The sequence below is a fragment of the Diadema setosum genome, chromosome 9, assembly GCF_964275005.1.
Source record: "Diadema setosum chromosome 9, eeDiaSeto1, whole genome shotgun sequence".
Lineage (NCBI taxonomy): Eukaryota > Metazoa > Echinodermata > Echinoidea > Diadematoida > Diadematidae > Diadema > Diadema setosum.
In genome coordinates, this window is record NC_092693.1 from 32836823 (window position 1) to 32848891 (window position 12069).

The following is a 12069-nucleotide window of genomic DNA, read 5'->3' on the forward strand; positions in this document are numbered from 1 at the left end:
GTGGCAACACTAAAGAGACTACCTGGATATAGAAAACTCAGACATTATTATCATTATCATTATTATTATTATTATTATTATTATTATTATTATTATTATTATTATTATTATTACTATTATTATTAGTATCATTATCATTATTATTATTATTATTATTATCATTATCATTATTATCATCATCATCATACTGTCACATACAAAGACTATGCTGTATCGGTCAGTCAGCCAATTACTCATGTCTTAAATTTGTCAGAATATGTTCTGAGACTATGTGCTGTTCATTCCATTGTATTATTCCCCCAGGACTCTCCTGCACAGACGACAACACACTTTGCTATGACTGGGCCACGTTAGGGGAATGCAACAGCAACGCAAAATTCATGAAGCGCCACTGCAGACGAAGTTGTCACGTGTGCACTGGCGGAGAGGGTAGAATAATTATCGATAACGGTATGTATCGAATGATGCATCTATGAGATCGATAGATATATGATATCGATCGTTTGAGCAAATGGCGGGTGGAGGCTTTGATAGCCTCGTCTGTGCATGAAAGCATCATGATTTATGATCGTTTTTTTGTTTTTGTTTTTGTTTCATTGATCATGCTGCGATGAGAAATATGCAACAATTTGCTTGCCATGCCATGAGACTGAACGGTATATTGTATGGTGTGTGTGTGTGTATGTGTGCTCGAGACTGAGAGAGAGGATGGGGGGGGGTGGGCGGGCGAGAACAAGGAAGATGCTACTAGTTATCCGATAACAGCGAAAATGCATCCACTGGCGTGATATCGATATCTTCTACGACACAACGAATGAGTAAGTTGTCAAGTTGTGATGATGTCTGTTGAACTGTGTATGCTAATGGCAATGGGTCAGCTATTCATTATTAAAAATGAGAAATACATTGGCCCAGTCATTATTAATCATTCTTGGACACGACGAGGTATTTCATACAATGGAAACCGCCACAATAACCGCAGTGCAATGCCAAGTAAAGAATCTACAGTTCATACCTCTTTTGCAATAGGTTCAAGTTTGCATTGAATTTTTCACCTTGCTTTCCCGCTGCTGGACCTTAAGCTTTAAACCTTGTAATATCATTACAACGATTCTTTTACCATGGGAAGAGGCTATCCTAACTTTTTCCAAGATCACTTAAAGTCATATCAATGCTGCCCCGTTACCCCCTTTAAAGCATCGAATCCCGAGCTATTTCATATTCCTCCGTGCACATAAGAATCAAGGTTGACTAATGCCATATCACATTTATTCCTACTCGATTTATCACGTCCCCTCTTTTATCAGTAGTCAAGTTAGCCTTTCTTCAAGGCGCTGACGTCGCCTAGCATAGGCCTACAACTCTCTGAAAACAAGAGGTCACTCACAGCATACCGCCTAAACTTTGCTCACTGGTCTATAGGAGTCGTCGCGCTTGTTTCGCAAACTACATGTTGAATGAGGTATGCTGTCGAGAGCGCCTTGAATAGAGGCTAACCTTCATAGTTTGCATCTTTTTGTCATCATGCCATCCAAATTATTTCCCTCTTCGGCCGCTGTGGTTCCATGACTTGCCTAGCTTTCTTTCAAGCTGTTTAGATCCAGATACAAAATAAAACAAAAACAAAACAAAAAAGAAACACCTTATCTGCGATGTACTTTTGTTTTCTGCATTATCCTGTGCTTACGCCACCTTCCCTCCAACGTTTTGCATGCCATGATTTCGCGCCTTTCCCCCCTCGAGAGCAGAATCCCCAAACTGCCAGGACACGAACGAACAGTGTCCCCTGTGGGGCGCTATGAACATGTGCAAGGAGAACCGGCAGTGGATGGCCGAACGGTGTCGCCGAACCTGCCTCTGGTGCAGCCCCGAAGTCACCATCGTCAGTGACGACCACCGAGATGAGGACGAACGTGAAGGAGAAGGAGATGATCTTCAACAGAGCGAGGGGGAAGACCTTGGCGGTAACGACGGTGAAGAGAGCTCGATGGCGCCACGACAGGGCAGTGGCAGGCCCGATCACGTGGAGGGAAATCCCCGTGGCAATAAGCAGTTGCACGTTGAGGGCGAGCTTTACGGAGGGACGGTAAATACGACAGGTAGGAGTTTGCTTGTTTTTATCATTTATGTGTGTGTGTAATGTTAGTGCGTGTGTGTGTGTGTAATGTTAGTGCGTGCGTGCGTGCGTTTTGTGTGTGTGTGTGTGTGTGTGTGTGTGTTTGAAGATGTGTGTCTGTCTATCTGTCTTTATGTCTGTGATTTGTGAAAAAAAAAATGCGTGCGTGACATGCCATCAGCTCAGATTTCAAAACATAATCACTATGTTCAAGTTTTCAAAATACTGAAACTGGACTCATTCAAATATTTAATTTTCTTAGAATAAATTCTTGAGGGATTGGCAAAGTCAGTATCGAGAATGAAATGATCACTATGAAATTTATAGACTGAAATGTTGGAAATGTTGGCAGGTTTGTCCAAACCTCAGGGATGCGTGGACGAGTACGAGGCGTGCCAAGGCTGGTCCGAATCGGGAGACTGCGCCAGCAACCCTGAATGGATGGCCATCAAATGTCCAGTCAGCTGTGGTCTGTGTGGAGACAACGGCATTGTACCAGGTCAGACATTTCAGGGATTCGCAGTAATAGCAATTTGTAATGGAACACTAATATTCACGGTAATAGATGTTGTAAATAAAGGTAGGGTAAGAGATAGGTTGTGGTATTGGTCAAGGTAGCTGTGTGGGGTTGGAATGGTAGTAGACAAAGAAGTACAAGGAATTACAGTGGTAGTGTTAGTGGTAGTGTTTTGAGTGTTTGCAAAGGTAGTAATAGTATGTGTACTATAGTTGTGTGATGTGGGTTGTAGTTTAGATGGGAGTAATTAACAATAGTAGAATCAGGAAGAAGATGAAAAGGAGTAGTAGCAGTAGTAGTAATAGTATAGTAATGATAGTTAAGTGGTGGTGGTGGTTGTCGTCTAGTAGTAGGTGTAGTAGAAGCAGAAGTAGTAGAAGTTGAAATGATAGGTAACAATGTTACTCGTAATTGATAGGAGAAAAGTAGTTGTAACAATAAACTCATCTGGATGAGTGTAGGTGTCGTGAATGAAAGAAAAAGAGTATTAGAAGTTCATAACAGCTTCCCATTTTGGCGAACAGAAAAGAATGGAAAAAGTCGATTCGTTTTACCATTAGCGATTTGGTCATACGGAAACAACAGCACGAGGTTGTGCTACCATTGGCTTAATGATAATTACACTTCACTGCAGCAGCAATGCCGATGTGCACTTCCCAGCAATGTTTGATTGGACTTGTGAAATTACGATTATAAAATTCTGTCTGAGGTAATCGATTCTTAAAGGTAGTGTTGAGTAACAGTGTCTGACAGATGGTTATGACACTGCCGTCTAATGATTATCGCTGTTTTGTCTCTGAAACTGCTCTTAATTACAGTCCGTGAAGTTGGCTGGCTTAGTAAGGAAAATTCATGCGAAAAGAAATCAGATTTTTGTTTTTAAAAGAGTAATTTACCATGATGATTATATACATATTTTATACAGAGCTATGATAACAAAGGTTGTCCATGTCAACGGGAAACTCACCGGAGTCTACATTGACAAAGCCAGAACTAATCCTTGGATCTGCTATTATGGTTATTTCAATATTATTGACCACTTCACTCACACTTTTTATCTTTCCTGTGAAATTCAGCTTGCGTGGACTGGCACTACAACTGCTCGTACTGGGCGACTATCGGCGAGTGCACAGAATATCCCGCCTGGATGAATGAGAAGTGTCCCGTGAGCTGCGGCATATGTGGGACGCCACCTGGGTCCGACTTTACACCGGGTGCGATGGGCGAGGGCGCCCTCACCTGCTGCTGTGTCAGCGGCAATAGTTCAAAGAGACCGCCGCCATAGTGTGCATGAAGTTAACCTTTAACACACTCATTATTTTGTTCAGCTCAGAACAAGAAGGCGAAAGAGACAGTCCATTTACAATGCGCACATTTTGCATAAAAAGTAAAGAAAGCAAAATGTTTTACCCAAGAATGCAGCTCCAAACCTGCTGCAATTTTGTATTCTGGCAGACCGCGAAACTGCACTGAAGTTTCCACTGTAAAGCATAGGTGTCATCATTGAAACAATGGTTTTAGTCGATATGATTGCGATATTAGTGTATATATTTTGAAAAATACATCAAATCTATTCATGAAAATGTCATAGGCTATTGTGAAAACAAAACAATAATGTAAAGTAGCTGATATGAAAATATGCAAAAACAAACAAACAACAAACCGCACACAAAGGAATCAAATGTCCGAGCTATCAAAACAACGAAATTTATCACTTTTTTGTGCTGATCTAGTCCAGCTACTCTTTATTTCTGCATTATGACTGAGCTGCTAACATTATTATACTCAATCGCCGTTATACGCATGGACATTGTATATAATTTGGTTCTTAAACCGGTGCTCATTTCTTGGTGCGTTTCTCGTCGTTTGTGTCCACTCTGTCGAGATGGCATGCACTCCGGCCATCACGAAGGCGGACAATGATTGACCACAGATATTCTGGCCTAACACCCCATCGTTACAGACGTCGTGGTCGTCATCATTGATGTCGCATGATATCCACCGCATGGTTCGTAGTCGTTCTAGAATATTTGTAGCAACAGCGTCTATGTGTCTTAGCCTAAAGTTGTGACTAAATCTAACATTCGTCCAAGTTTATACTTACTATGACAATCAATCCATTAATATTTTATTAACGCAGATCGTATTTAGTGAGAGTTGAGTGTGATTAACGTCAAATTTTGTAGCTAACATACTAGTAGAACTCAATGTACTTTGAAGCAGCTGCTTTAACTGTGTTCTTGTCATGAGTCTTTAAGTGCAGTGGATACTTGGTCTTTATAGAAATCCAATATCTTTATCGGAAAGTTTAATGTGATTAAACCTGGCATAGCCAGACTCTCTTCTTTCATACTCACAACAAATCAATTATTCTGAAACTCCGACATCCTTTTTTTTTTTTTCAAACCAATCCACTGTGAATACTCGATTCATGGTAAGAGTTTATTCACATAATCAACTAAAAATGGTTTAACAGCGTGGTTTTGTCTTTCTGTTCAACTTAAGAAGCCTACAGCAACAGATGTACTCGACAAAGCACCTAAATGATAAAAAAGAATGATGAGAGGAAAAGCCTGATTTTTTGTTACGGCATTTTTTTTTCTATGTGTGTTTATAATAAATTTTCCTTTGTAATAGTCCAAACGAAGGAAATGTGCTCTCAGAGCTACTAGCCGTTGTAATGATACAAACGAGCTGAAACATACTGACAAATGTTAAAGAAAGAAAACAGTGTCTTTTTTTTTTCTATCGAGAAGGATATTAGATTTAGCCGATGAAATCCTTGCACCCGTAAAACATCTGCATTCCAAGGGTCCAAGGGTGTAGACTCCTTCAGAATGAGTGGGCATATAACCCCTACGAACTCGTACAGATTTCACCGTGCATAAACCTTCCACTTCCGAGCCGTCCTAAATTTGCACAGATGCAACAAAGACGCAACATGACTGTGTGTCAGCCCCTCTTTCGGCACAACATAGACATTGCTGCCAACATGTACTTATTTTTCCAAACTTGGGTGTCTGTGGCAATTTACCACGCAATGCGCCCAGATGATGAACATGTTCTGAATGAACTAGACTTAAAATAGGTAAAGAAGTTCACACGACACCACACAATATCAATCACAGAACCGCAACGACGGAAGTAATACAACCTTATATGTCAACTGAGCCGCGTCCATTTATACCATGTATCCTTGAATTCCTCTTCATCTCGCAGATGGTTCAGTAACTTGAGCCTTATCGGTTCAACAGAAGTTCATAGCATCTGCCCTTTTCTATCTCCTCTCCCAATTACACCCAGAGATATGTTCCCTTTGTGTTCTCTTATGCCCCTCTCGCTCTCTTTTCTTTTTCTTCTCCTTATGGTCCCACTGTAAATTAAATTTAGGTTAAGGTTGATGTACTTTTTATATATATATATATATATATATATTCAGCAAAGTACAGAAAAATGAAGAATATCCTCTGTTTTCACCATTCACAACTATCGATCAACGCCTCTCAGTTTGGCAAGTTTGTGCTGCATGGGTTTCGTGCAGACTGAAACCTGGCTTATCCAGCACCCCCAGTAAATGATGATTTCGATTAATAACAGTACTACCAGTATATGTTTCTGGTTAACTTGTCTAAGGAGTGGGATGGTTATTATACAACATCAGGAGGCTGCATGGATTTAAATGTATACAGTCACCTGTTTGTTTGAATTTCCAACGCGTTTTTCTTTCTTTATCTTCAACGTTTCTTAAAAACTTTGGCAACGCCCAGCTTCCAAGAACTAATTTGAAATAAACCTTTTTTAACCTTTTATTTTGAATGTATACATGTAGATAACAAGACGTGCAAGGGCGACATATGGTGAACAGCAACTATTCGCAATAATTTAAAGTTATACGACACTATCATGAAACAGGAATAGGTCTATAAAAAGGTTTAGAAAGGAAACTCATAATTTTAATATTATGATATGAAATTTACGACATCAAGTTTTCCAAGTCCGCGATGTAATCGCACTGATTAATTGTTAATCTTTATAATCTAATACTGTATTCTCGAAACGCGCACGCTTAGTTAATATATCATTATTCATTAATCGCTGCTTTTGTTCTAACGTCGTGATGGCTTTTTTTTTTTTGGTCTTTTTATGCTTTTGTATATGCATTTGTTTTGAATAGACTGTACAGTTTGGATAAGATTACAGAGCTGTTGTTACGATTTCCCATCATTTCATAGAAAATAGAATGATAGATAATAACAAGTTGTCAACAATAATAATTATACCTACTTCGTTTTCAAATAATATGTGTATCTATGACTTTGTAACCCTCAGGTTGTCTCGATGAGAAGACGATCTGTGAAAACCTGGCTAAAAACGACAAGTGTGACCCGGAACACGTTTGGATGAGGGTCAACTGCCGGAAGAGCTGCAGCTTTTGCCAGCTGCCCGATGTCGTTCCACGTAAATATACTTTCAAGAACTTTCTCTTCTTTGTACTGTTTAACAGGGACAGTGTTGGTTGGTTATGGTCAATTATACACGCCCGAGGATTGTCTCCATTACACATCGTAAATATAAAACACGTGCATAAATTCATTTCGTATGTAATAGCCATGCACGTTAGTAATTGCATACGGTATATACAGTGATGCAGTAATATGCTCTTTAAAAGCTTTGAACGTGACACCATTCATTCGCCAGTTTTATTGAGGAGCATGTTTAGATATCTTTTCGTCAAGAATGAATACACTCCAACGGTCAACTCGTATAAACATTACAGTATCTTGTAAAGTAATCCATAATAATTGTCTGATTATTAATTTAGTCACTTGTCTAGACGTGTGATTAGAATTGAAAACTTCTAGGGATGAGAAGCCGGCGAGACTCTAAAAATATTTTGCTGTTTTAATATAATGTTATCTTAACGTTTAAACAACTTAACTGCCGCCCATCTTTATAGCATGTATGGATGCTCAGTTCCGCTGCAAGGAGCTAGCAGATCGCGGGGAGTGCAAAACCAATCGGGGCTGGATGGCCTATCAGTGCCCCCTCAGCTGCGGCGTCTGTCACAAGCAAGAACGGTTTGAAGGTTAGAACAGCAGAGGGCAAGAATGGAACACAACAAAGGGAAGAGAAGAAAAAAAAAAATACTCTACTGATATGTTTGAATCCCGAGTTGTTCACAAAATGTATTTTCTACGTATATCTGAATGTTGGACCCACTTGCTGGTTTCAGGTAAAATGGATGACCTGAAATAATTTACTTCAGTGGTTATTCAGTGCTCTTAATCTCGATCAGATATCACCAAATAAAGTACATAATTTCTATGTATCATTGATTATCATGACTTGTATTTGAATAATGTATAGACACAGTGATGTATGTTTTCCTCGTCATAAAAGGTGTATTTATTAAGACCTTTTGACGACTGATTTTCAAGAGTAGTTGTTGCCCCATTTAGAAGTTACACATATTGAACAGGTGTCTATAATATTTTGTTTTCTCAAAAAATAGGACTGTTTTTAGCCAGTTAGGATCATTATACATAAAGTCTTCATTGACTTTGTACCCTAGTAGTCAGGTTGTGTTTTTGCCTTGCCAGACTGCAGGGACAAGACGCGAAAGTGTCGCGACTTTGCCAAGGATGGGAAGTGCAGTCAACGCCCCACTTTCATGGCCGAGGTTTGCTCCTACAGCTGCGGCTTCTGCCGCGTCGGCCAGACGGTTCGCGGCGGCAGGCTTCCACCTTTGGCGTCCACACAACAAGCGAAAACGTCGACCAAAAGGCGCCCTCACCAGTCGCTTAGATCGCGGTTGAGGTTATCGGGCTCTCGTCGAACTTCCGGGCGGAAATCGAAAAGTAATGACAACGGTCGTCGATAGTGCCATTTCCATAATATCAGTAGAAGGGTACAATTTTAGAAAATCCAGAATTCCACAGTCACATTGAATTTTTTTTTTTTTTTTTTTTTTTTTTTTTTTTTTTTTTGTCTCTGCTCGTCCTGCATATAAAAACTTAAGTACTGCAGCTGCAGAAATTCCTGCACATCAACTCGTCTACACCTTCTTACTACGGGTTCAAAACGGTATGGCTATAGTGTATATCTGAAGATTTTGGCCTGCTCGACCTATACGCAACTTCGAATCGACTAACCATTATTCAGGTAGCTCATAGCTTATGAGAACAATAGCACAAAGAATATAATCATTTATCATGATTGACCTAGATGCAAATTGATTTGTAATTGTGTGATGCAGGTAGTACACTAAAGAAGTCACTGAGAGCTGTATAATGATATGTGAACTTGACAATGCATCATGTCTTTTGTGATCAGTCAGTGTTATTTCGTTGCTTTTTTTTTTCTTCTCGTTTGTAGCAACAGCCATGTCGATGCGGATAAACATGTTATACACAATGCTGTGTCTCCGCATGCTGCACTGAAAGCTTTGATGAACCCAACCAATCCCACGCTGCCAACAAATATCAAAATCTGTCATGTCGTGCTTGAATATTTCGCAAGATTATGTGTCAAAAAAAAAGCACGAAGAGGGAAAAATGCTGAAAAAAAAAACCCTATGTACCGCTTTCCACAAGTGCTGGCTCTAAAGTTCTTTACCCTTTCATCGAAATTGTTCCCACCCTCTGCTTAAATATATGAGCTCAAGCAATACTCTCATTAACATTCTGGGTTTACATTGGTTAATAATGGAAGATAAAACTTGCATGTCTGGAGAGGGAATTTAATATCACTAACTGCAATCACATGCTAGCAGCACCTGCTACGATCTTTTAGATGGTAGATTGTTGTATAGCAAAACCAGACAACACCAAACAATAACCCAACTATTCCAATATACCACTCTTATCCCACTCCTTTGTAACTCCTCGTATTCCTTTTTGCGAGATGTATCCAGAATACCACAGAAGACACTAGTGTGGCGATGTGACCGCTAACCATTTTTTTTATACATGTATTTTACGTGTAACCATGGCAACTTTGGTGTGTGTGTTTTTTACGAGTGTTACCAGCCTTGTGTTCTGATTCGCTGTGATGTGAGCGAGGTGTTCGTTCTAGAGCCATTATTACGTCATTGTTGTATGCTCATTTACTCATATGCATCCGTTTGTCGTAGCTGATTGTAGTTGGTTTGTATATCTTGTCACTGCACTGCATGTTGTTTTGTTCCGGATGGAGATGTGCACATGAAGGCAATTAGTTGTCGAGACGTCAAGTATTAAGTGCCAATAGTCTAATGTGAGATTCACATAGAAAGCATGATTTTGCATATCAGGGCAGTGCACGTCAATATGAATAGACCGGTTTACATCGCTCTTTATTCAAATTAATTGACATTAAATACCTTCCCCTCCCACCCCGATATAGCAACTAGCATACAAATCGACTCGTTGCAAGAGGTACCTTTGGAAATTTGAAATCAAGATTGCATATGACAAGTGATGCTTAAACAGCAAGCCTCGGACAAGTTTTCTCGTTGTAAGAAACAAACTTATATAGAAAAGATTTGCATTAATTTTGAATGGGCTCGTAAACCGGTCTCGTATGGCAAGTGAATGCGTCGATATCATTGATATTGCTTTTGCGTTTTGTAAGAGAATGAGCATGAGGAATATGGGGGCATGGTACGACGATGATGAACCCATGCCCCGTATACAATGATATATTAAACAAGTTTGGAAATTGGACAGAAGGAAGTTTTATTTGTTTTACTTTTTATTATTATTATTTTTTTTTTTTTTTGGGGGGGGGGTAGTATCTTTGGTAATGGGACAACGATGATGAACAGGGCTTGTGTGATGTTTTGGAACCAAGTGTATGTTCATCTCAAACGATATTATGTTGTGCTCGATCAAGGCACTGTACATGCAAGCCATGTCTGATGTCCCTCAATAAGTTGTTTATGAAGATTAAAAAAAAAAACCAATATCAACTGATACTATCAGTTACACACACAGGAACGAAAAGAAAAGAAGAAATGAGCACATAACATGACAAAGATGATACAAGCAGGGGTTACGTATTATACCATCTCTACGGCGTTTTTACGTCTATGTCATAATGATATTCCTTTCTCAATTTCCGTTTCCCCGTCGCCGAAATTTACTTGTCCACCCTTCAGGCGAGTGTCGTGATCGCAACCCGCAATGCCCGACCTGGGCGGAGACAACGCGATGCCAGGTCAATGTAGGTTACATGGAGGAGAACTGTCGTCTCAGCTGCAACTGGTGTCCGCCAGAAGAGAGTAAGTACTAACAACCCTATTCCCCACATGGCAAGATCTCTGGAAAGACCACTGAAAGACCCTTAAAAAAAATGGCAGATTTCTCAGTGATTTATTCAGTGGATTTCCAGTGATCTCCGATGTTTTTCATAATTCCTCTCTAATCTTTCAGTGAATTTCAAGGTCTCTTTGGTCTTCAAAAATTTTGAAATGGTTCATAATAATCTTTCGGCAGTCTTTCATCGATCTCTCAACGAGCGTTCAAGGGTCTTACTATAATTATAGTCTGTAAGTTATCTTTCGACAGTCATTTTTTTTGAGAGAGATCAATGAGGAATCATGGAAATACTACAGTCTCTCGGATATTTTGATTGATCTCTCAAAGGTCTTGTGGGGTATAATTATTATGCCAGATGATCATTCAGTGATCTGTCGATAGTCTTATTCCTCTCTCAGTGAATATTCAGCAATCTTCAAAGTTCCACATGTAGAGATCTTTGAGAAAATTGCTGGAAATTTACTTCTCGGGTCCCATAATGATCTTTTTAGGGTTTTGTAAAGCCATTCCACATACTACGGTATTTTAATCTGGTCTTGGAGACTGCTGCGGAGTCTTGCCAATGTGAGGTCCTCTGGTCTCGCAAGGGTCTCCATTGTGTGGAATGGGAGTCCAACGTACGGTTCCTGTACTCTGCGGTCTGATGGCTACCCGTCATCCTCATTCTATGTTACTGCTTGCTAAGTTGATGCCTGGTTATTCCCCTTTAATAATCAGGGCTCCTTCTCGAGGCAACGATTGTAGCCTTGTGGCAAACAGTGGGATGCCCTCCATTGTTGATCCATCTGTTTCCTGTAACCGTGTCTTTGTCATAAGTCTATTTGAATTTGATTATAGGAAAAGTTTTCAAAAAGTCTGATAAAACCAGTTACAGGAAACAGATGGATACAGCGTAGATCATAATAAATATTGCAGTGTTGCCCTCGGATTCATGTTCTGTTCACTTTCTGGTGTATTATCTGCCAACAGGTTGCGTTGACATAGACGCTGGCTGTGAAAAATGGGCCCGTGCTGGTCACTGCCTGACCAACGAAGATGGGCTGAGAGAGAGGTGTCAGAAAAGCTGCGGACACTGTGGGGAAGTGGAAGGTTGGTTCTCGATTGAGACTTTATTTTTCTTCTCGGGTCATATGGGGTAA

The 12069-nt window shown here is 40.0% G+C and overlaps 2 protein-coding genes and 1 long non-coding RNA gene across 3 annotated transcripts in view; all 3 read left to right on the forward strand.

Annotated features, from left to right (window-relative positions):
* The window catches only part of LOC140232811 (uncharacterized), a 129354-nt gene that overhangs the window by 115114 nt on the left and 2171 nt on the right, over window positions 1-12069 (forward strand). The window contains exons 11-13 of the mRNA XM_072312928.1: window positions 304-450; window positions 10771-10893; window positions 11900-12019. Coding sequence (XP_072169029.1) covers window positions 304-450; window positions 10771-10893; window positions 11900-12019 — 390 coding nt within the window. The remainder of the gene's footprint in view (window positions 1-303; window positions 451-10770; window positions 10894-11899; window positions 12020-12069) is intronic.
* Window positions 1805-4074, forward strand: LOC140232719 (uncharacterized). The gene is made up of 3 exons (XM_072312836.1): window positions 1805-2099; window positions 2469-2615; window positions 3710-4074. Exons 1-3 carry the CDS (start codon window positions 1805-1807, stop codon window positions 3916-3918), a joined length of 651 nt encoding a protein of 216 aa, XP_072168937.1. The 3' UTR covers window positions 3919-4074.
* Window positions 4475-8337, forward strand: LOC140232812 (uncharacterized). The gene is made up of 4 exons (XR_011901502.1): window positions 4475-4641; window positions 6963-7091; window positions 7591-7719; window positions 8234-8337. It is a non-coding gene; the product is annotated as an uncharacterized lncRNA (long non-coding RNA).

Bases quoted from the DNA above. Each gene is read 5' to 3' on its own strand.
- LOC140232719 (XM_072312836.1), top strand. From the start codon at position 1,805: ATGTGCAAGGAGAACCGGCAGTGGATGGCCGAACGGTGTCGCCGAACC. The intron at 2,100-2,468 runs GTAGGAGTTTGC...AAATGTTGGCAG, and splicing joins AGGGACGGTAAATACGACAG to GTTTGTCCAAACCTCAGGGA. The intron at 2,616-3,709 runs GTCAGACATTTC...TGTGAAATTCAG, and splicing joins AGACAACGGCATTGTACCAG to CTTGCGTGGACTGGCACTAC.